The sequence below is a fragment of the Charadrius vociferus genome, unplaced genomic scaffold (genome assembly GCF_000708025.1).
Source record: "Charadrius vociferus isolate BGI_N301 unplaced genomic scaffold, ASM70802v2 scaffold758, whole genome shotgun sequence".
Taxonomy (NCBI): domain Eukaryota; kingdom Metazoa; phylum Chordata; class Aves; order Charadriiformes; family Charadriidae; genus Charadrius; species Charadrius vociferus.
This window is the reverse complement of record NW_009649934.1, coordinates 125,009-149,826: the sequence shown is the minus strand read 5'-3', so window position 1 is coordinate 149,826 and position 24,818 is coordinate 125,009. Positions and strand designations below refer to the sequence as shown.

The 24,818-nt window shown below is 45.5% G+C and overlaps 1 protein-coding gene across 1 annotated transcript in view; it reads left to right on the top strand.

Moving 5' to 3' along the window:
- The window catches only part of DNAH1 (dynein, axonemal, heavy chain 1), a 72,127-nt gene that overhangs the window by 21,614 nt on the left and 25,695 nt on the right, over positions 1-24,818 (top strand). Inside the window, exons 19-46 of the mRNA XM_009891276.1 lie at positions 714-967; positions 1,865-2,077; positions 3,743-3,907; positions 4,591-4,712; positions 5,260-5,365; positions 6,468-6,647; positions 7,505-7,645; positions 8,294-8,457; positions 8,958-9,071; positions 9,680-9,868; positions 10,945-11,050; positions 12,139-12,252; positions 12,572-12,721; positions 13,233-13,319; positions 13,423-13,609; positions 13,728-13,819; positions 14,299-14,453; positions 16,105-16,282; positions 16,572-16,766; positions 17,444-17,563; positions 18,183-18,341; positions 18,620-18,724; positions 19,938-20,078; positions 20,578-20,738; positions 21,415-21,572; positions 21,686-21,859; positions 22,214-22,252; positions 23,567-23,745. Of these exons, the coding sequence (XP_009889578.1) occupies positions 714-967; positions 1,865-2,077; positions 3,743-3,907; positions 4,591-4,712; positions 5,260-5,365; positions 6,468-6,647; positions 7,505-7,645; positions 8,294-8,457; positions 8,958-9,071; positions 9,680-9,868; positions 10,945-11,050; positions 12,139-12,252; positions 12,572-12,721; positions 13,233-13,319; positions 13,423-13,609; positions 13,728-13,819; positions 14,299-14,453; positions 16,105-16,282; positions 16,572-16,766; positions 17,444-17,563; positions 18,183-18,341; positions 18,620-18,724; positions 19,938-20,078; positions 20,578-20,738; positions 21,415-21,572; positions 21,686-21,859; positions 22,214-22,252; positions 23,567-23,745 (4,148 nt within the window). The remainder of the gene's footprint in view (positions 1-713; positions 968-1,864; positions 2,078-3,742; positions 3,908-4,590; positions 4,713-5,259; positions 5,366-6,467; positions 6,648-7,504; positions 7,646-8,293; positions 8,458-8,957; positions 9,072-9,679; positions 9,869-10,944; positions 11,051-12,138; positions 12,253-12,571; positions 12,722-13,232; positions 13,320-13,422; positions 13,610-13,727; positions 13,820-14,298; positions 14,454-16,104; positions 16,283-16,571; positions 16,767-17,443; positions 17,564-18,182; positions 18,342-18,619; positions 18,725-19,937; positions 20,079-20,577; positions 20,739-21,414; positions 21,573-21,685; positions 21,860-22,213; positions 22,253-23,566; positions 23,746-24,818) is intronic.

The following is a 24,818-nucleotide window of genomic DNA, read 5'->3' as shown; positions in this document are numbered from 1 at the left end:
ATGTTCTTTGCCTGCCCATTCCTTTACTTGCAATAGCACAACCTGATAAAAGGCAGGATGTGAACAGTGCTGTGGGCTTCCAGGATGTCCCCAGAGAACAACACCCTTTCCTTGACTTTGTCCTTCCTATGAGGCAAAAATACCTTTGGCTGTAGTGTGGCCATAGGTTGCCAGGGCCTCTCCTGCATGCTTTCCATTTCCCTCGCTGGCTGGGATCCTAGCCTACTTCTAGCTCTTATGTATAGTGTCCATCTTCTGTTTAGGGTGGCCTGAGATGGGGTGTGAGATAACTTGCAACCCAATCTTGTTAAGGAAGTGAAGACATTGGAACAATGAACGGATCTTCTAAAATATCTGTTGGCAGATGGGGCTTCATCATGCTTGGGCCCATATTAAGGAATTCAGTTTGTTTGCTCCTCGTCTTCTGGTGAGCTGTAGGCTAAGGCAGACTTAGCATGGACAGGCTTAGCATGGACTTGCCTGTAACAGACTTCTGGCTAATAAGCAGGTCTGCTTCTGAGAGTGGGCTTGAATCCTTGCTCAGTAGCCATGTAGAGAGAGTCTTTGTGTCCTCATTAGTTCAACCTGTGTTTTCCAGTGCTCTCTCCTCCTGCTTACCTACCCCATACCATGTGTCTACAAGCACATCAGGCTTTAGACAACTTCCTCACACACTGCTGTTGCTGATGTTATTCTCTTTCTCTCCCTGCAAGACTGCCAGGGTGTGGCAATGGAGTTTCGAGACAAGATTGAAGAATTCAGACTATACGTCCCCTTAATTCAAGGGCTGCACAATCCTGGTATGAGAAACAGACACTGGGAGATGCTGTCAGAAGATATTAACATCGATATCCAGCTAGAACCCAGTCTGACAGTTGGTCGCTGCTTGGACATGAACCTGCTGGACCATATCGAGAGCATTACCAAAGTAGCTGAGATAGCTGGCAAAGAATATGCCATTGAGAATGTGAGGAGAGTGACTTGCTGTGTCTTTGGTTGCTTCTCAAATATGTTGCTGTTGAGCAGGCAGTCATTGCCCTGGGTGATGTTCCTTTTGTCCCAGAGCATTAGACGCGTTCTGCAGCACAAGTAGGCTGCTGTCCTTAGAGAGGGGAGCAATGGCCACACAACTGAGTTCACACACTAGGAGAAATCATTTCCCCTTGCATAGAATTTAAAGTTGTAGCATCACAGTGCTGCCTGATGGTTATGCTGATCCACTGGTTGCGTCTCACACCTCGCTGTGGGATTAGTAACTGTTTAAGTTTAAAATAAATAGATTGTCTGCATTCTGCCATTCAAACATTATGTCAGGGAGATTAGCTGTGACTGGAAATGGAGGTGGTAAATCTTTTACCACAGTAAACGTGCAGGGAAGACTTGCTGGCTCTGGAGATTCATAGGTTAGATAGTCTTTCAGCTTCGGTTCACCAGTTCGGATGTAACCTAATATGGTCTTGACTGAAAGTCATTACCTTCTGGGAGCTTTTGTTCTCTGAAATCTCAGGCGAGTTCCCAATGGATAGCTATGCCTTTCACAAACCCATCGTTAACCGTAATCATTAATAAGCACTGTGCTGGCAGCCTCTGCATCTAATAGCATAAATGGGCCTGGTGTTGAAATTGCCCTTTTTTCCCCTCTAAATGTTCCTTTCAGGACAGCACTGAGGTGTTGAGTCCATGGGCAATGCAGAGGAAATGTGCTGTTGCTGAGTGTCTCATATATACAGCTGCAGCTTCCAGTGCAATCCAAGAGAAGAAATCTGTCACTTGCTAGAGAGAGGCATTAAGAGAGTTGTGGAAGCTGGAAAAACCATTGCACAGGTTGTATCTGAAAATTAAATTGCTTGTCTGTCTGTTCCAGGCACTCAACAAGATGGAGAGCGAGTGGAACTCTGTTTTATTTACTGTGATGCTTTACAAAGACACAGATACCTTTATTCTGAAAAACACTGATGAAGCTTCTCAGCTCCTAGATGATCACATTGTCATGATTCAGAGCATGTCCTTCTCACCGTTTAAGAAACCCTTTGAGGAAAGGATGAACACATGGGAAAACAAGCTGAAGATGACACAGGTATTTGTTTCTTACTCACACACATTTGGTGAAGTCAGGCACCTGGGCTGTGCTGCCATGCTTGAACATGGGCACTGTGCAGTTCCTCATAGGAAACTGGGAGGACAACTATCAAGAGAATATCAGTCTTTAGGGAGGGAAGAAGGCCTGTCAAAGCCTCTGACTCTAGTAAAAGAGGGGATAAACTCAAAGCATTATTCTGAAAACAGTGGTGCTGAAATTCCAGCTCTTTTGCTGCCTATTGCAACGCTTCTTGATGGGGCCAGGACTCTCCCATTGCTGTGAATAGTCCTACTGGCATCTCTAATCATATTGTACTAAGTGGACTTTACAGATTCTTACAGAGCCTGTGAAATCCATGCTAATCATTCACATCTCAGTGTAGGAAAGCACATGGAAGACTGCTGTTTAAAGCAGGACCTGGCAGACTGTGCCAGCACTTCTTCATCAAACTAGAGCGTGAATGCTCAGCACCCAGCAGGACTCAGCCAGCAGAATAGCCTTTTGCTGCAGGAGAAAAATTCCAATACAAGCATCTAGCTGGAGAACTCTGTGTAAATGCTGGTATTTGATGCATGGCAGCATTGTTATCTGTTATTCATAACTGCCTTATTCTGTTTGTCGGTGTTTACTGTCTGGGTGTGCTTGGGCCATGGGCTGCCAGAGTGGTAGCCTTGTCTCACGAGGATACAGAAATGCTACTCTAAGTCCCAAGGCAGTAGATGACATGGGGAAATTCGGCTATTTACTGTGTGGCTTTGGCTGTCATGTCCATGTTTTCACTGTCTTTCCTACCGCTTCTTTTGATTGCATTCATTCATGTCACTAAAGGCCCATGAATCCACTTCCAGGAAGTGGCTTATCAGGGTTAGCTGATGGAGCAAACAGCGTGTCTGTGTTACTGGAAAACACCATCTCTTGCTAGGTCGAGTGGCTGCCTGTGCTCAGGGAATGGTAGATAGCGCCATGTGACTAAGGCAGTCTGAAAGGGAGTCAAACCCTTGAGCTGCTTTGCAATATTGGGCCGATTCCCCATATCTTCCAATCTTCCATCCCTGAAAATGGAAGAGGAGGATTCGAACCCAATTCGATTGGATTCTCTTAATTCAGAGTGTTGTTTGAAAATCTTTTCATGGATTATTCTGAAGGCAAGGCTGGGGCTGAGTTACATCAGGCAGGAGAGAGGGTATGACAGAATTGCAGGGTCTGGTATATTTTATTTGTCACCTTCTTCCCCAGGAAAGCTCTTTTCACAAAATAAAATCCCCATCTTACTGTGTGTTGACATTGTGCTATCTTCTGTAAAATACAGAAACACTAGCCACAGAAATTTGACCTAGTACCACAAAGTCCCTTTGAGCTTTAGTATCGGCTTACACATATTTCTAAACTCCCCCCATTAAACTGGTGGGTGTTGATTCTGATGCTTGCTGGCAACAGTTAGCAAAGAGGATTGCTAGGAAATTGTTAATTATTTGGGAAGGAAATTCCAACTCTTGATGCTGCAGGTAGATTTTAGAATTGTGGAAGGTTTAAGTGCAGCATCACCTTTTTTTTTTTGTTTGTTTGTTTTGTTTTTAACCCATTCTCGTGCACAGTTTGAATGGCTTTGTCAAACAGGTTCATAGCATGGTGTCCTGATATGCTCTTCTTGCTTCCCACTAGGATGTCCTAGAGGAATGGCTGAACTGCCAGCGCTCTTGGCTCTACTTGGAGCCTATCTTTAGGTCAGAGGACATTAAAAGACAGCTTCCATTGGAAAGCCAGCGCTACCAGGCCATGGATAGGGACTGGAGGAACATCATGAAGAATGCTAACGAAAACCCTGAGGTGTGTGCCTTGATGAAAGCCAGCATAGGTATCCCAAATTCTTTGGAGCTGTGCCCACACAAGGACTGCCTTTCAGTCCTTGTTTTTGTAACAGTGTGGGCATGCAGCCTTGCCCAGGGCAGTGTGCTAGGTTTCTTCTCTTGGAACTTGGCCTCTCATTCTGGTGTCTGAACAGACAGTCGTTCCCTATGATGCCTTGCACCAAGCTGTCCACCCCACCAAATACCTTCTCAGCACATAGACTCCCTACCCCCTACAGCTCTTGTAACCAGCCCTGTTATAATCCTAATCCGTAAGAGAACTCCTTTGATCCCTTCTCAAGGCTGACTTTTTAAAATTGTTTAGAGCCATTGTTTTTGCCTGTTTCTGTGTCTTAGTAGCAGCGCTCTGCACTCTTCTGTTCTCCAGTCTCCACTTCCCAGGACTCCATCACCAATCGTATTCCATATTACAAATGTTGGTATTTAGGGGAACCCAGTAATGTGTTTGTCATGTCCGTAAGCGCTGTTTCCCCTCCTTACCCACAAAGCTCACACCTCTCCAGATCCCTGTGAAAGTACTCCCATGAATGACTCATTTAAATCCTATCAGTAACATCACTGGGCGACCCAATTATCTCCACTGCCTTATCTCCCACATGCTCAGAATACTGATGCTTCCTCTGTTCTCCATTCTGTTTATAGGTTATGTCTTTGTGCCCTGATCCTGCGCTACTAGAGAACCTGCGAAAATGTAACAAACTACTTGAACTTGTGCAGAAAGGGCTGAGTGAATATCTGGAGACAAAGAGAGGTGCTTTTCCCAGGTAACTCCAAATTTCAGGGGGCTGGATAACACTCCCTGGTTCAGAAAATATGAAAGGAGAGGCCCACTCCAGTTCACTCTGCCAAGAAGGAGCAAAACAACCTAAGCTTAGGATATTGTCATGAGACTGCAAACATAAGCAAGGCTGCACCTTTCAATGCTGCCATCTGATGGGGAGAAAACAGGCAGACACAAACATTGTGAGTTAAGGGCAGTCTGGTTGCATATCTGTGCCTCATGATTTGTCTTAAAAGGATGGGGTAAAATGAAAACCTCCATGTAACTCCATCCCTTATTCCTAAAGGAATACTTCTACTCTTTGATACTCATTTAAGCCCACTTTGCATGGGAATAACTGACTTCTGCAGATGGAGAAGCCTTTCTCTGTGGAAAGGCAGATGGCTGCTACTCTTCTGCACAAATACAAAGAGATCAGTGAGCAGTCAGAAACAGTGTCTCTAGAAATAGGCTCGTTCTTCATCTTGCCAGGACTTAGCCTGTGATGCTACAGTAGAGAGCCACCCTCATGCCTTGCTCTGTGTTTCTAGGTTCTGCTTCCTTTCAGACGATGAGCTGCTGGAAATACTGTCGCAGACAAAAGACCCCACTGCTGTACAACCTCACCTCCGCAAATGCTTTGAGAACATTGCACAGGTAGGCAAAGCAAGCACACTGGTGGCTTGGCCTACCTTTGGGAAGCTGGTGTCATGAGAACTTGGAGGCATGCTGGGATCTGGAGGAGTGTTCATATTCTGCTGTGTGGAAATGTATCTCCTGGGAACCTGTAACTGTACATAGGCATTGCAAGGTGCTGCCTGCCCTCGAGTGGGATTCAAGCAACCTCACTTTAGACGTTTCAAAACCACATGTCTGCCTATGAACTGGGCACCCTTAATTGCTTTTTAGACAATGAGGGGGAAAATAGGCATCCACAAAGGATAACTTACAGAAATTGACTTAGATACCCATCTTAGGAGGAGAAGACACTGCCTCTGGAGATGTCTGTCCATCCCACCGTGGAGGCCAATAGAAATAGGTCATATTTAGCTGTCTACTCACAGGCACCTAGTTAAGATGGAATCCCACTCTCGCTGACAGCCTCAGGAGGCACAAGGAGTGAATAAGCCTGAACTGAATTAAGTTTCTGCCTTCATCCCTACTTAGGAGCTGGGGCTAACCTGGCTGGTTTTCCTCTTTATTATTCCTAATAGACTTCAGACTCCATGTCTAGTGACAGCTTGCACCACCACAATACTCAGACACTAAACCCAATCTCCTAGTCATTAGCTTGGGAAAATAGAAAGGAAATTGAACTGGAAACCTGGTGCAAAGCCATTGGACTAAATAAGGGGACTTTCAGTGATATGCCAGGGTACTGGAGAAGCTGTTAAAATTTTACTCTTAAAACCGGGCACTCTGACCTCAAGGGAAATGATTTCAGTCTACAGAACTGAACAGGAATCAAGGGTTTGAATCCTAGACAGGCAATGAGAAATGTTCACCCTAACTAGAATTTGATTTGCTTCACTCAAGTTAAACCAAGGATGTGAGTCTCTTGTTTTCATACAGTCATCCTCCATTTTTTGGAGGTCATTTTACTCATCTGTTGCACACTTTATTATCACTATTTACAACCAAGTTTGGCACCAGATTTATAATGAGCGTACACCACTGCAGCCTGGCTCTCCCCTAGCGGCAGGAAAGCAGGGATAGAAAGGAAATCCTCCATTCACATCTGTTGCGCTTCTTCCATTAGCTGCTGTTCCAGGAGGACCTACAGATCACACACATGTACTCTGCTGAAGGAGAAGAGGTGAAGCTGTTTATTCCCATCTATCCCTCTGACAATGTGGAGGACTGGCTTCTGGAAGTGGAGAAATCCATGAAGGCTACTGTACGGGACAACATAGAAAGATCAATTGGTGTTTATCCAGAGGTAAGAGTTGCATCAGACTGGCAGGTCTCTGATGTCTTGATTCCAGGCTTGCCATAGAGGTCAGCAGTGATAAGGCTGATGAATTTGTGATATTCTACTAGTTTTAAAATACAGCTTTTAATCCAGCTCTGTGTCTCAAGTGCAGAATGCACGGTTGAGCAAGTAGACAGTGGTCCAGAGAAATGCAAACCTTGCACTCTCACAGAACAGCCACAGAACACTTCCCAATATCATAGAACAAGCCTATGTGAATCTTCTCTCCAGGCAACTTCCTTTTTATAAGGATTTACCCTCTTTTGTCTTCTTCAGCTCTCGTATCTCACACAGCTGGTAAAGGCAACCAAGGCACGGTGAGCTATTTGTTTCAGTCAATGCATCAGGGGATGCATCTTGGCTCTGGTTTCTGTGTAAAAGCTATGCTGGTAGAAAATTTAAATTTTTATTTGTTTGGGTCTAGGGAGGGAGAAAGGCTGAAAAAAGAAAAGGCCTCAGATGTTTCTGTTACTGTTTTCTACTCAGACTGAAAATTTGAAACTAGGAAAGTTAGAACAGACCAGAGGAGGGGAAACATTTTTTTGGGTCTCACAGGTTCCTATTCTTCACCTGCTGCTGACTACTTGTAACAGGTTACTAACCTGCAGGTGGCATGGTGGAGAAAAGGTACCTGCTGTACCCACTATCCAGAGAGCCTGTGCCTGAAGATCTCTTCACAGCAATTGGAGGACAGAAAAGAAAAGCCTCTTAAAAAAGAACTCGGTTCTTATTTGTTAATCATGCATCTCAGAGCTGAGAGATGTAGAAATAAATTTTTAAAAAAATCATTCTTACTACCTTTTTTTTTTTTTTTCTTTTTTAAGACTCCACGCACTACATGGGTCTTGCAATGGCCTGGCCAAGTGGTCATTGCTGGCTGCCAGATTTTCTGGACAAAGGAAGTGTCTGAAGCTCTGGAAGCTGGAGATTTATCCAGCAGGCTTTTCCCACAGCTGTGTGCTCAGGTATGAAAATGACTGTAAGGGTCAGATTTTTCCAGATGGAGACTTTTCAATTATCAGACCATAAATAACTTATAAATACAACCAGGACAATACTGTAGGAGAAACAGAGACACAGTCCTGCATAGCACAGCTCAAGAACAGGTATAAAACCAGGTTCTTATCTTAATCATTAGGATATTCATCATCATAAACCTCAAATAATGGACAGGACTGATAATATGATCATTACCTGAAGACAGAGAGAAGGAGAAAGATAACTTCTCCATGGTCACCCAAGAAGTCAAAGATGGGAGAGAACTGAAGTGATGGACAGTGGAAATCAAAGTGAAACTGCATCCTTCATATCTGTTCCATGCCTCTAATCACACCAAATACCTGGGAAATATGGTGTCCTCAGCTCTGGGCCTCACGGTGGCTCTAACTCTTTCTTTTCACCTGAACATATGGTAAGGGCATAGGCAAAAGTCAGCTCTGAGCCAGCCCTGAGCAGTATTTGCTTTCTGAGCAGTCATTTATATCTCTGACAAGTTGCCTGGACACAGCGTGTGATCTGGACTTAGTATGCCATAAGTTTTACTGCATTGTGTTAGTAGAGCCTGGGTCTTTGGGATATGGATTGCTTCAGAGTGCTTTCTTTTCCTTACCCAGCTGGGCAATTTGGTTGCCCTGGTCCGTGGAAAATTGTCTAAAATACAACGAGCTGTGTTGTCAGCTCTTATTGTGATTGAGGTCCACGCCAAGGATGTTGCAGCAAAGCTGATTGAGGAGAATGTAACAAGCATGAATGATTTCGAGTGGATCTCCCAGCTCAGGTAGGGAGCGTAGTTGTTGAACCTCACCTGGCCTACCTGGCCAGTCTTCGTTCTCCCTACCCATCAGCCATGTCCACAATAAATGGAAACAAGAGTTTGCATAGTCTGTAAGCAGTATTCCTGAGTTGCCTCTAACATCCCTGTGAGGAGTGGGATTGAAGTCTGCTAAGGATGTCAGTTCTAAGGCATCTGAGACAGACCTAGTTTTGATGGCATCCACTTTGGCAATATAGACTAAGCCACACCATGGTGTTTCACAGCCTCACTGTGAAAGGTCATGCCTCCTGTCCAAGGAGGAGTGTGGTGCTTGATATAACACCTAATTTCAAGTCCTGTGAGAATTCCTGTCCACCCTGTTGTGCTACCTTATCCTTTCTTCTCTCGAGAGGGAAATCCCATGACGTGCAGGTCTCCAGACTTGCAGGCTGTAGTCTTACGAGCTGCTCTATTGTCTGCCAGCCAGTGTTTATCTTTCTGATGTCATGTTTGCTCACCATTAGATACTACTGGACAAGGGGGGACCTGTACATCAGAGCTGTCAATGCTGAATTTATCTATGGCTATGAATATCTGGGGAACAGTGGCCGTCTGGTTATCACGCCCCTCACTGACAGGTAAGGAGATTGCTTTCTGGGTAATAAGTGGTGGTGCTTTTTTCTGAATGAACAAGCCTTATTCGAGGTTAAACCAAGGATGTGATGGTGCTGGTCTCACTGCTTAATATATGTAAGTAGAAACCATTTGTACAGTAAAGGGCTCCCTGAGACGAGGGCATAAGAACACCCTGGCATTGGTTCTACTGTATTTCTAGTGATCAGTGCTCAGACTGATTGCTTTCACTCACCTGATTCTTAATGTAGTGTTCTGACTCACATAAAATGCCCACCTGATAGCTGAGGAGCTCTTCTACAAAACAGTAGATAGAGGCACCTAATACTCTAGAATATGCAGCAGCAATAATAGTTATACCCTTTTGTAGCTGTCCTTTTTCTGGAGAGTGAATTTGTAGCCAGTGGCAGAAGGACTTACCCATGCAGGCCCCCATGAATACTAATCAAGGCCACATAGCTGACTCCTTTGCAGAGTGCTGCATATCTAAGCAGTTCCGCAGAATAATAAATGATGGATTCCTACTTGTCTCTAGCCGCATAGATCATATGCCTCCTTTACTGAAATCAATAGTAGAAATGCCTTTCATCATTTGGTCTCTTCTTTGTTGTAGGTGTTATCTGACGCTTACAGGAGCTCTGCACCTGAAATTTGGAGGAGCACCCGCAGGACCAGCAGGAACAGGCAAAACAGAAACAACAAAAGACCTGGGGAAGGCACTAGCAATCCAAACTGTAGTGTTCAACTGCTCTGACCAGCTTGACTTTATGGCGATGGGCAAGTTTTTCAAGGGACTAGCCAGGTACAATGAGATGCTGTGTGTCATTGTCAAGGAGTGGGTAGGATACAGGGGTGCTGGCCACTGGGAATTGGTGAATAGTTTTCACAGCAGCTCAGAAGAGCAAGCAAAAGCCTAGTAAGGGGGTGGTTGTGTTCCAGAATGAGCAAAGTTATAAAATTCCTGCCAGAAGGGAGGGACAGTTGAGCCAATTAAAAAAAAAAAAAAAAAAAAAAATGTGTAAAAAGAGATCTTGTTCATTTAAGGCAAAACTAAAATGCTTTGCATCAATACACTATTAGAAACCTGTACAAGTGTTTGCAGCTCTGGCCTTTGTTTTAATATCAGACACATTGGACTGAGATTCAGCCCACAAGCTGCTTAATCTTAAGACAGAGAGAATCTGCTGAGTGTATCCAAAATTGAGCAGCCAAGAGAGACTGCTCTAAGCCCTGAGGGATCCTCTCAGAGAAGCTTCTATTTTCTACATTTCAAACAGAGCTGGTCCAATTAGTCTGTTGTATGCTGGTGAATCTGAATTAGTTACTCCAACAAAAGCTGATACTCTTTTCTCAGATGTTTTCTTTGTAAGTAATTTCACTTCTTTCTTAAACCATGCCTTGTGGGAAGATCACCTTCCTCATATACATGCTTCCAGCTTTATACATAGTTTTCCAAGAGCTGAAAAATGGACTTAAGAGATGTCTAAATTGTATTTGCTACACTTATAGCTCAAGTACAAAACACGAATTCAACGTGACACCTCTTTCAAGCCCAAATCTGTAACATGCAGAATTTGTCCCAGGCTGTAGGGTCAGACATTGCCATGGTCTTGCAGGGACCCTGCACCTTCCCACTCATCACATGGCCTGGGGTGCATAGTTGGGGTGAGGGGCTACAGCCCCTTCCACTGTACCAGTACGCTGTGGCTGTGTCACTACCTGCTGTGAGACATTAAGTGCCTTTTGGGTTCACTGTTCGTCTCAGTGCTGCCTCCGCAGTATTTGGATTTATATTTTCTAGATCTAGCTGAACTTATGGCTGCAAGTTTGCTTCTATGTGATGTTCCTGACTCTCCTCTTTTTTCCTTCCTTTCTCAGCTCTGGCGCATGGGCTTGCTTTGATGAGTTCAACCGCATTGATATCGAGGTGTTGTCTGTGGTGGCCCAGCAGATCACAACCATTCAGAAAGCACAGCAGCAGAGGGTATGTAACGAACATGTGGATGCAAAGGCAGACAAAAAAATCTCCAGTTGACCTAGTCTAGGCAAGTCCTTGTCTTTGTACCTGTCTTCACGGAGGACCAGCTTCACTGCTCAGGGGCAACTCAGACAGACATACTTAAACCTGGAGAGGCATGAGTAATGCCCTAGCTGTGGTACATCGTATCACACCATTCTGTAGTCAGCACCCTGGGTGGGTTTTGTAACTTCACCCTAATCTGTGCTGCCACAGTTGCCCACATTCTCACAGGCTGAAGTACTACTCAACTTGAGTTGCACTGCCAGCAGACTTTGGTGTGAAAGACACTCTGATACAGATCCACTGAGCTGATACAAATTGGAGCTGTGATAAAGGCAGCCAGTGTTCTGGCATCAGTTGCTCAGCACCACGTTTGTCTAAATGTGTTATCCAAGCTTTAGTGGATTCACAAAACCCAATATGTGCAGGAAAATGCATACTCATGCACACACAGAGTTGCAACGTGAAGTGAATTGTTTGCTTTACGTGGAGACTCAGCTGTCAGCCAGTCTAGCAGCCAGCTTCTGCTTTGTTCTCTGTAGACTCAGAGGGGTTAAGACCTGAATCTCCTTGACTTTGGCTTGGAATTAGAAACTTGTTCTCTGTGAATTCTTCTGCATTACTTTATCCCCTGTCTGAAATTACTACCTACACAGCTTTAAAAAGGATTTAGGTTTCTCTTTGCCCTCTCTGCCACAAATTAATTCAGGTCCAAACTCTACTGCAGAATAAGTGGAAAGATGTTTGTTTACAGCTGGAGGGGTAGAAATCTGTTCAAGAGCCAAAAAAAAAAAAAGTATCCTATCAGTAAATCTTCCATGAGCCCTATTTCTTAAACAGGGAAAGATATTCCTGGTAATACTGGATTCCTGCACTGGGACCAGATTGAGTCACTGCAGTTGTGTGGGCAGCTGTGTGTGTCCATGCTTGATAATTTAACTACTGAAAGCCATTGTTTTCCTCCATTCCTTTCCATGGAAGATCCTGCTACATTATTTAATTTGTGGATCACGCTCTGTTCTTTGAGGATGATCATATTTTTAATTTTCTAGGTGGATCACTTCATGTTTGAAGGCACAGAGATCCCACTGGTCCCATCCTGTGCAGTTTTCATCACGATGAACCCAGGATACGCTGGGCGTACTGAGCTGCCTGATAACTTGAAGGTAAGGAGGGCAGACTGCATAGACAGAAGAGGGGTGATACAGGTGCTGGATGCTACCCAGGCCACCAGTGTGTCCATGGCAAGGATTAGGATGTGATGCTTTTGGAAAGTTTCTAGGATCATTTGGAGATTTGAACCACACTTGTAAGCAAATGGCACTCCTCAGATTGCAGTCTGCAGGGATGGTACCCTGACAGGTGCCAGGCACACTCATGCTGTGTCCTCTAAACACTCTGGGATAGATACGCAGCCTTTTCAGGTTGCTGGAAAAAGCAAGAAGCAGCAGTGTTTTGATCTTGTGTTGGAACACTGTGTTTCAGGCTCTCTTTCGTCCTGTGGCTATGATGGTCCCAGATTATTCTATGATTGCTGAGATCTCACTCTACTCCTTTGGGTTTAATGAAGCCAAAGTCCTTGCAAAGAAGATCACCACAACATTCAAACTACTGTCAGAGCAGCTCAGCACCCAGGTACGTGCCTTAATGCCCATGACTGTTTTTTAAATGTGAGGCTTTCTTAGCCTAGGCACAAAGTACCTGGATGGTTCTCTTGGTGCCTTGTGATAGCATATCACAAAAAGGTCACAATACCCATTCTTCATCTAGCCCCCTCCTTTCTAATTCTCATTTCTCCTCCTGTGGCTGAACTTGTGCTCACCTTCAGTCCTAGTTAGGATTACAATGGCAGGACAGTTGAGCAAAGCAGCCCTGCCTACTTCTTCCTCCATCTAGGATTTTTCATCATCCAGTTATTCTCATCTTCCTCACCCATAGTCTGTACAGCTGAGGACTAGTTAGTTGTTTGAAGGATCCTGAGAGCAGACTTGGATGAAGGAGCAGTTGTTCTGAAGCCATAACTCTCTCTCTCTTTTTTTTTTTCTCTTTTTTTTTTTTCCTGTAAACTGAGTGCATACATAGGTTCACTCTTTTTTAGGTGATGGTCCTGTATCTAATGACATTCTTTCCTCTGTGCCTTTTTCAGGACCACTATGACTTTGGGATGAGAGCTGTGAAGACTGTCATCTCAACAGCTGGCAACCTCAAAAGAGAGAATCCTACAATGAATGAGGTAAATGTGCTTATACTTCACACTGTCATAGACTTATGCGGCCTTTTCTGCAGCCACTTAAGAGGCAGGATCTTTGAAGTTCTGACTTCTTAAATCTTTGCAGGAGCTGATCTGCCTGCGGGCTATCAGGGATGCCAATGTACCCAAATTCCTGCAGGATGACCTCAAGCTCTTCAGTGGTATTGTCTCAGATTTATTTCCCAAGATCAGAGAAAAGCCTGTTGATTATGGCATCCTGGAAGAAGCCATTCGCAAATCCTGCATGAAAGAGAATCTGAAGGATGTTGATGGTGAGGGGAAAGGCTTGTGGACACAAGCTCCCTCTAGGCCTGGGCTTTTAGTCCAGTGCTCTGCCCTGGGAAAGAGGCAGCTGGTCCCAGACCCGCTCTGCATCATCTTCCTCTACAGGTTTTGTGACTAAGTGCATCCAGCTCTATGAAACCACTGTGGTTCGTCATGGCCTTATGCTAGTGGGGCCAACAGGCTCTGGGAAGACAAAGGTACGGTTGAGACACCACAGTGCCCCCAGAAAACTGTCACCTACCTAGTGATGCATGGGGTTAAGCTTCACAGAAGACTTGCACTCCGGCCTTTCCAACTTCTCTCACATAGAAGTCAGGGCACCAAGATGCTGCCTTTTAGTATTGATTTATAGCCACAGGGAAGTATATTAGTAGCTCGCTCTTTCAAGTTGGGAGATTAGACTGAAGTTTATCAACTCTGCTGCAAATTTCTAAGGCTGAGACATACTTTGATATCTTGCGATGCTTCAGGCCTCTTGCACAGGCGATCTAACCTCCTCCCCCTGTATCTAGAATGCTTTATTTCTGTGCATACAGACAGGCATCTCCTTACTATGATATTGTCCTTCGCTACATCTCCTTTCTCACTGCCTTTAGAATGCAGTTGCTGTGAGAGCAAGTGGCTTTGTCATTATGGAGCCATGGCAGTTAACTCTCTTGCTCACCTGCTTTTGCAGAGTTATGAAGTCCTGGCAGCTGCAATGACATCACTGAAAGGTCAGCCTGCAGCCAGTGGTGGGAATTACGAAGCAGTCAGCTACTTTGTACTGAATCCCAAATCCATCACAATGGGCCAGCTTTATGGAGAGTTCAACTTGCTAACGCATGAGTGGTAAAGTACAAAACCTGCTTTCCCTCCTTCCAGATGGGAAATGTTTTTCTTCTGGTCTTGAGCGTCTTCTCTTCAAGGCTGAGAACTATTTAGGGTAGTGGCACAAAACCAGAAGCGATCAAGTCCTTATCCTCACCAAGCTACAATAGCCAGTCACGGCGATTTAAGCTGACATCTTTTATTGTGCGCTTGGCCCGGCTGCCAGCACATGCCCAGACAGTTACTGCAGCTCAGCTGGCAGCATTAGCTGTGTAACAAGGAATAATTCAATTGCTTTGGAGCACATGCCCCTGCTCTAAGATACAGCAGCTTAAAAACATTTGCTTTGCTTCTAAAGAAAAGTGACCTCTGTGCTGCGCACTTGAATTGTTCTGTATAAATACACTGGTGGCCTTGAATGATGAGGAATGACTTTCAGGCATAAAGGGGCATTTCATTCCCGTTACCAGGGTTCCTGCTTGCTTACATGGTTTGGAAGCAAGAACCAATAGCCCATTTGCCCTCTTGTCAGCCAGGTCCTACTGCTTATGTTTCCATATGTGACCTGAGGTTGACTTTGCAGCTCACTTTATTCAGAAGCTAAGGTGTGAGAAGCAGTGTGAATCTCCCTTTGGCCCTGTCACCCACCACTTGCTCAGGGACAAAGCTAAAGACTGTTCTGTAAAACCAGGGAAACTAAATAAATATGAACCTAACTGCCTCTAGGAAAAGTGCAAGCAAGTAAACATTACTGATGCTGAGACCCAGAGCTTCCCATCCTGGACTCTGGTGCATCTTTACTGAAGGACATTTTATAGGATATTCCAGTTAAGCTTGACAGTTTATTTATGATGTGACTCTACCCAAGGGCAGCACACAGACACGTCAACATGACAAAAAGAAAAATACAGCAGCCATGTAAAATGTATTTACAGACAAATCCATCTGTTTTAATCAGCTGAGCTTACGAACAGACTGTTTTCCCTTGATCTCAGTAGCAATACACTGGAATTCACTAGCTCTAGAAAAATAACAAATAAATATTTAATAATGGGAGTAGAGTCCAGGGCCTGAACAGAAATTGTACTCCGGGTTTCCATGTACAGATTCAGTTCTTGCTGTCAACAGCCAGCATTCTTTGTGTGCCTGTTCTGTTCGCCAGCTCCAGCACCACCTAGGTTCACAGGCAGCTGAGGATGGGGAACTTCAGTTATAAAGATGGTAGTCATGCTCTTTGGCCTGGATTCATCCTCCTAACCTATAGTTACCCAGCTGAAGCATCTGAATCAGCAGAGCAGCTGTCCTGAGTCTCTCTTCACACTTGGTGGAGAAAAAGAGGCACCTCCAGAGAGCAGATAACCCGCCTGTGACCTGAGCTGAATGCTAGCAAGGCCTCTTTGCTTTTCACTGAGGACAGAGAGGTTAAAGGGAAGCTTGGCATTTTATAGTTAGATAACATGAAGTCCAGATCCTAATGCCCAAAGAATTGTTTCATGGTGTCACTCTGGCTGAGATGTATGTCTCAGTGCTCATCAACAAGTGAGGCACAGGTATCCTTGGGCACATGAACCAGGGTAAGATTCTGGCTCTGTTGCCTTATATGGTGGAAGCTTTGCCACCGATTTCAGCAAAAGTAGAATGGGCCAAGCCATGCTTTCCTCCAACCTTTCAGGACAGATGGGATCCTTTCCTCACTTATCCGGCGGGGAGCTGCGGCCACTGACACCAGCAAGAAATGGTACATGTTTGATGGGCCAGTTGATGCTTTGTGGATTGAGAACATGAACACAGTGCTAGATGACAATAAGAAGCTGTGTCTCAGCTCAGGGGAAATCATTAAGCTGACAGAGGTAACTCATCCCTCCTGCTTTTGCTGCCTGTTGTCTGTTTTCCTTCCTCCCTCTTGGAACCGACTTGTCTTTTACTTTCTACTTTATGTCTGTCATGGACTGGTATGGAAATTGGTGTCTCAGTAGCAACCGTGTGTTGGCCAGGCCTCTGCTGTGCTGCACAAACACAACAAAAAGAGAGCTCCTCCTGCAACAAAGGGAAAGATTTCAGCTTCACCAAATTATGCTGAAAGACATATCAGAAGTCATCAAGTCCGTATCCTTCTTTCTCTCCTTTTGCACTTTCCAGAGCATGACCATGATGTTTGAAGTCCAGGATCTGGCTGTTGCTTCCCCTGCCACAGTCTCCCGCTGTGGCATGGTTTACCTGGAACCCAGCATCTTGGGGCTGGAGCCTTTCATCGAGTGCTGGCTGCAAAAACTCCCAGGCATCATGCAGCCCTTCTCACAACAGCTAGCATCTCTCTTCAGGAGATTCCTCAAGGTGAGCTACCACGCTGTTCCAGCCCTTCCATGGCTTGGAGTTTGTCAGCTCAGGTATCAACCAGCCCAGCCTTGTCAAGGTCTGGATTTAAATGCCATTGTGGGAACACTTCAGACTATAAAGCAGTATACAAACTGCTCTGTGAATTTCCTGGATTTAATAGAGGTTATTCACTCATCATTTGCAGAGGTTTCTTAGTCTTATTGGTCATTATAGTTTGTTTTATTTCCTTTTAAAATTATCTTCTGGACAAAATCATACATTGCTTACAGTGGAGTTACTCTGGGGAGAAAGTTGTAAGAACAAGTCTTGCTATTTCTGCTCTTCTCCTGAGCCGCTATTTTAATGAATAATCCAGAGCTGCAAAGGAAAGGTCTGGAGGGAACAAACTATTTAACAGCAGTGATGGCACAAGATGTACATCACTGTTGCACAGAACCAAAAGGCAGGCCCAGAGGTTTCTTGTGGCTGAGACTGAAGCAAACGGTTTGACTGACTTTTCTCCAGTCAAAACAGTGGTACTCGGAACGCAGCGGGATATGGCAGCATTCTCAGTCATACCCTCCCTGCTACATGTAGCCTGCAGGGAGGCAAGGACAAACCAGAACCCTAGAAGGTAAAAGCAAAGGCAAGTGTCTTGGATGGTGACACTGAGCTGTTCCTGCCTCTTCTTACAGGAGGCCATTGTTTTTGTCCGGAGGTTTGTGAAAGAGATAATTGCCTCAACGGACAGTAATCTCACAAGGAGCCTGCTAATGCTCTTGGAATGTTTGTTTCAGCCTTTCATTCCCACTGAGGTAGGATTTTGCTGCTATCACTCAAGTGTGTCTGTAACTCTTAAGGGCACTAAGTCAGGCAGAGGGCGAGTCACCGGAGAAAAAAGTGTCGGTGCAGAAAGGTCATGCTGTAGCTCATCTACGTGGCGGAAGGCAATACACCATCCTGCAAAGCACAGGTAAACCTGGAAGGATTATGGTTTGCCCACTGAAAGAGCAAAAGGTAAACTCCATGCCTACTAGGCTGCAGGGAAGAGGTTCCCTTTTATTTATAGCAGAGGGAATTGGAGAATGAGTGGAAAGCAGAGATCAGAGCTAAGCAGTGATGCACTTCAGATTGCACATCCTTTGAGAATTAGTATTGAAGAAGGCTGGACAATTTTCAAATTAAAAACCAAAGACTAAATTCTTCTCCCTGCTCCTGTTGAGTGACATTAGTTCAGCAAGGGGAGTCTCTCAAGTACACCAGTGGAAACAACAAGTTTTAATCCCCAGAATACATTAATAAGGCCTGTGAAAAACTAGCTAGAAAAAGTTACCTAGAAGCTGAATAGAATTATGAGCAGATTAAGAAGAGTCTGGGTTTTGCGTACCTGAACCATGCCTGAGAATTTTACTTCTGCTTTTCTCTGGTTCCCAGGGAATTAGGATGATTCCCCAGGAGAAGGCAGCTCGTATTGGAGAGCTGATTGAACCCTGGTTTATATTTGCCTTGATCTGGAGTGTGGGTGCTACTGGAGATTCCCAAGGTCGCATGGCCTTCAGCTTGTGGCTGAGGGAGAAAATGGCAAAGGAAAAGGTGAGTAAAGGAAAAGCAGATCCTTTCCTCATTATAGAAGAACAGGTAATGAGGAATGGGGTCAGAGCTTCTTGAAAGCCTGGAGGATTTGGATGGGCTTCCTTTTGGGATCTGCCTCAAACTTCAAGGGACCCCTGGACCTGGAAGATCTGGGAGAGAGACCTGACCCCACTTGCCTGAGCAGCAACCCATTAGTAAAGTCTTCCTTGCAGTAGTGCGGATCCTCCTGTGGATTCAACTGAGTGGCAGCCAGGTTCACCTCAGCTTTATTCCCACAGATTCAGTTACTTTTCCCGGAAGAAGGGCTGGTTTATGACTATAAACTGTACGATGCTGGGCTTAGCAGTGCTGAAGATGATCTGGATGAGGAAGTCATTAGAGAGGTAAAATATTTCACTTTCAACTCCAAGCTGGGAAATCTGGGGGGAGGGACCAGGAAGAAACACAGTCCTGCCAGATTTGGTAGGATTTTCTCATCAAGGGCAAATAAGAAAGGTCTGCAGGAACCAAGTGAGAATGTTTAAAGTGTAATGAAGCTTTTCATTAAAGGAAGAAGGCAGTTTCTTGCCCTCAGGGTTGTGAAGCAGATCTTTTGAATTTGAGCCAAGGACTGGTCGAATCAGACCTGAGTGCCTCTGCCAATGCTCAGGAAAGGGAGAGGGTTCTACAAGTGTGACTGCTGGAGGATGGCAGGTAGAAGCTTAGATGGAAAGGTCTGTGTCTGTTAGAAAGCAGTGCACAACAGCATAAGAACTGTGTACAGCAGAGTCTGGAGGGAGGAGCAAGGCAGACAACTATGCCATGTTTTTCACAGGAGACAGTAGGGCATAGAAGACCTATCTGACTGACAGTCACCAGCCCCTAGGCTGAAAGAAAAAAAGAAGAAAAATAAAAGAGGAAAAATGCTTCCCCTTCCTGAAATCAGAGCACAGTAGAGAGTCCTACCTGAGCATCAGATGCTTAGCAGAAGCTGTTAGTGTCATTTCTGTGGAAGGCCACATGGGGTGGTCAGGAATGCGCATTTTCTCAGTGTTCTCCAGCACATCCCTGATAAAACCTCTATCTCACTTGTATAGTGGCCTCTGGGAGGTTAGTCTGTGACCTGATTCTAGCACAAGTCGTCTGTGGCTTGTACAAGTATAAAACCTCCATGTGCTTCTGAGTGCAACACAGGCAATGGCACCAAACATGAAGACAGGATCCCAGCTAAGCCCTCTTTGGCCCTCTGCCATGGGGGCACTTACAGGGTAGGTCAGTTTAGGACAGAATTCCTGTTCTTGCAAATACCACAAGTTCTCCATCACCCTTTGATCCCAGTTTTCAGAACGGACTGCAAGTATGTTGCTGCTGGGGCAATGATCTGTAACTCTTGGGCTACCTCTCTCCTGAAGAAAATGGGTCAGGCACTCGCAGCGTCGCCATACAGACAGGTATAGGTGGCCAGACTAGAGTGAGGGGCTGGAAACCTGAATTCCTCGTCAGAATCTGAGCTGCTACACAAGGAGCTGTGACAGGGAAAACACAGCAGAAATAGTTTTCCTATTCCTGTAGGGCATAAATGCAACAGCCCCCTCTAAACACACTCATACCTTTCAGGTGTGCTGGGAGAAGTGGCTGGACACTACTGCAAAGTTCACCATGGTTCCCGATACCAACTTCTGTGACATTATTGTGCCCACGATGAACACAGTCCGAATGGCCCATCTGCTGGAGCTGTTGCTCACCAACCGTAAGCCAGTACGTACCCAGCCTTGTCTTTGATTTTGTTTTTTTTTGATTGTTCTTGTTCTCATCAACAGGAGCACCCTTTCCTTTCGCAGTGCAGTCAGAACCTAACAGCAACCTGATACTTTAAGATTATTTCCCACTCTCACGGATTTGTACTTCTCTGCTCAACAAGAGTTCTCCATTCAGTCCCCAGGCACCGTGCCAGTGCCCCAAAGGAATATCAACACTCAGTTGTTCAATCAAAATGCAGCAACTGCTAGATAGCCCATCACCATCCTTCTTTACCTGTTTCCTACGGTTCCATTTCATATTTCTCTGGTGGGATTCCTTCCATGCCAAGAGATCTGTTGAACAGCTGTCCTTACTGAAGAAGCGAGCCCTCTGTCCTCTCCCAGCCTTTGAGCGCCTAAGTGAGCAGCAACCTGCATTTCCTCCAGCAAATGTCACAGAGCTGGGAAACATGGACTGTATGCCTACGGTTATGCTGCATTGCTGATTGTGCTTCTAGGTTCTCTGCATTGGTCCCACTGGCACCGGGAAGACTCTCACAATTACGGACAAGCTTTTGAAGAACTTGCCTCTTAGATACATCACCCACTTCCTGATGTTTTCGGCACGCACCTCTGCTAACCAAACCCAGGATCTCATTGACAGCAAACTGGATAAGAGGCAAGTTTCATTTCTGTGTTTGCAAAGGCGGTATCCCTGAGCTCAGTGTTTCTATCAGCTTGGCCATTTAGTTTCATCCCAAGACCTGAAGGGGCCCCAAGCACGTACAGCTGTGGCTAGCAAATAAGACACACGGTAAATCTGAGCTGGGATTGTGAAAGCCAGTAATAAATTGATACAACGGCAAGAAAGTGAGAAGGATTAGGGAAGGTCTGTAAAAGTTGCTCCAATTCTAGTTATTCCATGTTTCACAGCACAGGTGTTTGCAAACCCTGGTGTGGGATCTTAATAGAAACTGATGCGGGGAGAAAACTTGGCTGCTGAGCCCTAATCCCACTCCCCACATTTAAAAGCTTCCCTTTTGCCTCCCTGGTCAGCCACTGGTTTGATGTTTCCAACAGATTCATTGGTCTTATTTGCATCCATTTATTCATTGACATCTTGCATAAGTAGACAAAATTTCACTTGTGTTTGGAAGAAGCCAGTGCATCAAACATTGCTCCAGATCTTTTCCATGCAAAGGCCCATATAAAGGGGTATATGGAGCGTTAGTGTAAGAATAGCTGAAACTGCTGATCCAGGAAACCACTGTAGAAAAAACTGCTTTTGGATCAAGTTAGGAGTACCTTTGCAGTAAGAGTTATCTTGTGTCCTTACACAGCTTCTGTCCCTACAGGCGGAAGGGTGTGTTCGGGCCTCCGGTTGGGCGGTACTTCATATTTTTTATTGATGATTTGAACATGCCCATGCTGGAGAAATATGGTGCTCAGCCACCCATCGAGCTGCTGCGGCAGTGGATGGACCACCATGGCTGGTACGACAGGAAGCAGATCGGTATGACCCACGTCCTTTGCCCAGTGCTCTAGACAAAAGTTGGCCTGTTGATAGATATGCACACCCGCTTTAGCTACAACTTAGCATTCATTCCTGATTTTTCACTCTTTAAGGTACTTTTAAGAAGCTGGTAGATATTAATTTTGTCTGTGCCATGGGACCTCCTGGAGGGGGAAGGAATGCTGTCACTCCACGCCTCACCCGCCATTTCAACTACCTCTCCTTCACAGAGATGGAGGAGAGCAGCAAGAAGACTATCTTCTCCACCATCCTTGGCAGCTGGATGGGTAAGTTCTTCAGACAACTGCCACCTTCTCCTCATGTTGCCAGTCAACTCAATGATAATGGAGGTAGAAAGGGGAGGAATATCGGATCAAAGCGCTGGAAGCTGGAACTTGCATTAGTGGCTTGAAGATGCTTTTGGGAAAGTGTCGTTTAAATCTTAGCAAACAGAGAGCTCGTACACTGTTTAGTCTTAGAGCCAAACTGTGCTGGTGTAAATCAGCAAACTTCAACTTTGGCTCTCAGTTTCTTAAGGTAAAGACCTAGGCCTTTCAGAGAGGATTTTGTTTGTGGTAGATGATGCAGTTATCCTTCACCTCAGCAAATAAAAGTTGTAACTCAGGTTTTCTTTTTTCTAGCTGGACTCCTTGGAGAAAGAAGTTACAGAGATCCAGTGCGTAAGTAAGAGCAAGACAGATGAAAGAGACTGTGAACAGAACAAACTGATGGGCACAGCATGGCTCAGCTTACCTGTGCTTTCAGCAGACAGACACTTGCGCAGACAACAGCCTTCTGTGGAAGCAGAGCCTTCTGTTACTCTCCATCTGCTGCAGCCTGTGGACAGCTGAGCAGGGAGGATCTAAGCGTGGTGGTACAGCCACCCAGAAAAAAGGGTTCATTTAGAGTTAAATGAGTCCTCTTATATTTGACAGGGTGGGAATTTAGGATCATCTTTGCAAATGTGCCCTCATCTGCAAATCTGCCAGTAGGAAGGAGTGAGAATAGTGGGCTATGAGAAAAGCAAAGCAGAGCTTTCTTCCGAGTGCTTGCAATATTCCCAAGCATCACTACCTGACTATGAGCTCAGGGGCGTCACTACTGACTGTAAGCTCAGGGGCACACTGAAGCAGCTAGCTGTGATTTAAAAAGAAATTAAAGAATTTTGGAATTAATGCAAAGAAGTGCAAAATGCTAGGGTGTCACAGGGCTCTACTTCCCCAGGAGCATTTGTAACGAACTTGATTGGGACTAAAAAAAAAAAAAATCTCTAAAACTGGCAGCTGTGTTTAAATCTTGGCAGATTATTGCATAAGAAATTATTCCTCAGTGGCTTTGCATTTGCTGAGCTCAATGAATTGCAAGGCAGTTTAGCTAAGAGGGCACTCACACCTTCTAGCTTAAAAGTAGCTGAGACTCCACTGAGGGAGTACAAGGAGGGAGAAGGAAAACCTGCCTGCAAGTATGTCAGGTAGGCACCAATTACCTGTCTGGCAGTGTCTTTCTCCCTGTGGTGCGTGAAGTCTTACCACCACAGAATTGTTGTGATGCATTCTTCCATCCTCAAATCTGATTCCCTTTGGTTGGGAAACTCATTGGTAAACTGTCCACTGCAGTGAGCAGGTGCTCGGTCGGGTCCCCACACAGTTTCTGCATAAGAAAGCAGAAGAAAAGTATGTTCCCGGCCAGTCCTATGTCATGGTTTAGCCCCAGCCAATAACAAAGAACCACAGTCTTTCGCTTACTCCCCCCCTCAGTGGTGTGATGGAGAAAATAGGAAGAAAGAGGCAAAATTCATGGGTTGAGATAAAGGCAGTTTAAGATAAGCCAATGTGGCCAACCTGGCTGTGTCCCATCCCAGCTCCTTGTGAAAATTAACCCTATCCCTGCCAGAACCAGAACATCCTAGCAACATCTCTGCCACTCAGTGCCTCAGTGACCTTCTCGACCCAGTCGCCACCTCAGCATCCCTCTCCACCTTCCTGTCTCTACAGCAGGAGCACTTGCAGTTAAAGACTTGAACGAGCCCTTGGTTGATGCCACTATCTGCGTGTATTTGACCATCACATCCCAGCTGCTGCCCACACCAGCGAAGTCGCATTACACCTTCAACCTGAGAGACCTCTCCAAGGTGTTCCAGGGCATGCTCATGGCTGAGCCCAGCAAGATCGAGGTGAGTCCTCCCATCAGCACAGCCATGCCACCCAGAGGAAGACCAGAAATGTTCCAGTTAAGGTCTCACTGTCAAGCCTGCAAACAGGCCTCAAATTCTTATTGAAGCTGGTTTTTGCTACTGTTCAATGAAGGTGGTGACCTTCCCTTTGGCTATATTGCCTAGTACCAATAATAAACAGACCTTCCCTGCCACCCCAGCCCTTCCTTGGCATGGAAGCAGGTGAGTGGCCACGGGGAGTCAGTATGACACAGCCTGGCCATTCAGGGATGGATGGAACCATAGGGGACCAGGCAGGGGCAGAAGTGTTGTCCTGTTACCAGCTTGTAACAATGGAGGCTTCTGCCCCTTCAGCTCTCCTGAGGACTTTGCTCTGGCTTCAGCCTAGCCAGGAGAGACTGACTCATCACAGGCTTTACTTGGGACCCTGCTTCTGTGCTACACCTGAATAAAAGATCTTTCCAAAAAACACAAGAACTTCTGAAAACAGTAAAAATTAAATCAAACTGGGGCAAAGATGAGGACAAGGAAAGGCTGAGAGAGCTGAGGCTGTTCAGCCTGGTGAAGAGAAGGCTCCGGGGAGATCCTTTTGCGGCCTTCCAGTACCTAAAGAGGGCCTACAGGAGAGCTGGGGAAGGACTTTTTACTAGGGCACGTAGTGACAGGATGAGGGGGAATGGCTTTAAACTGGAAGAGGGCAGGTTTAGATTAAACATTAGGAAGAAGTTTTTCACTTTGAGGGTGGTGAGACACTGGAACACGTTGCCCAGAGAGGTTGTTGAGGCCCCATCCCTGGAGGTGTTCAAGGTCAGGCTGGACGTGGCCCTGGGCAACCTGGTCTAGTGGGAGGGGTCCCTGCCCATGGCAGGGGGGGTGGAACTCAATGATCTTCAAGGTCCTTACCAACCTAAACCATTCTATGATTCTATGACAAACAACGTAAAATTTAAATCTCTCAAAGCCTGACATACAGACAAATAAAGAGGGGATCAGCTGAAGCTGTAATGAGCTCCCTGCAAAGCAGCAGTTTTGACAGGAGTTGTTTTTTGAGAGGAGAAGGGAATGCAGCTTCC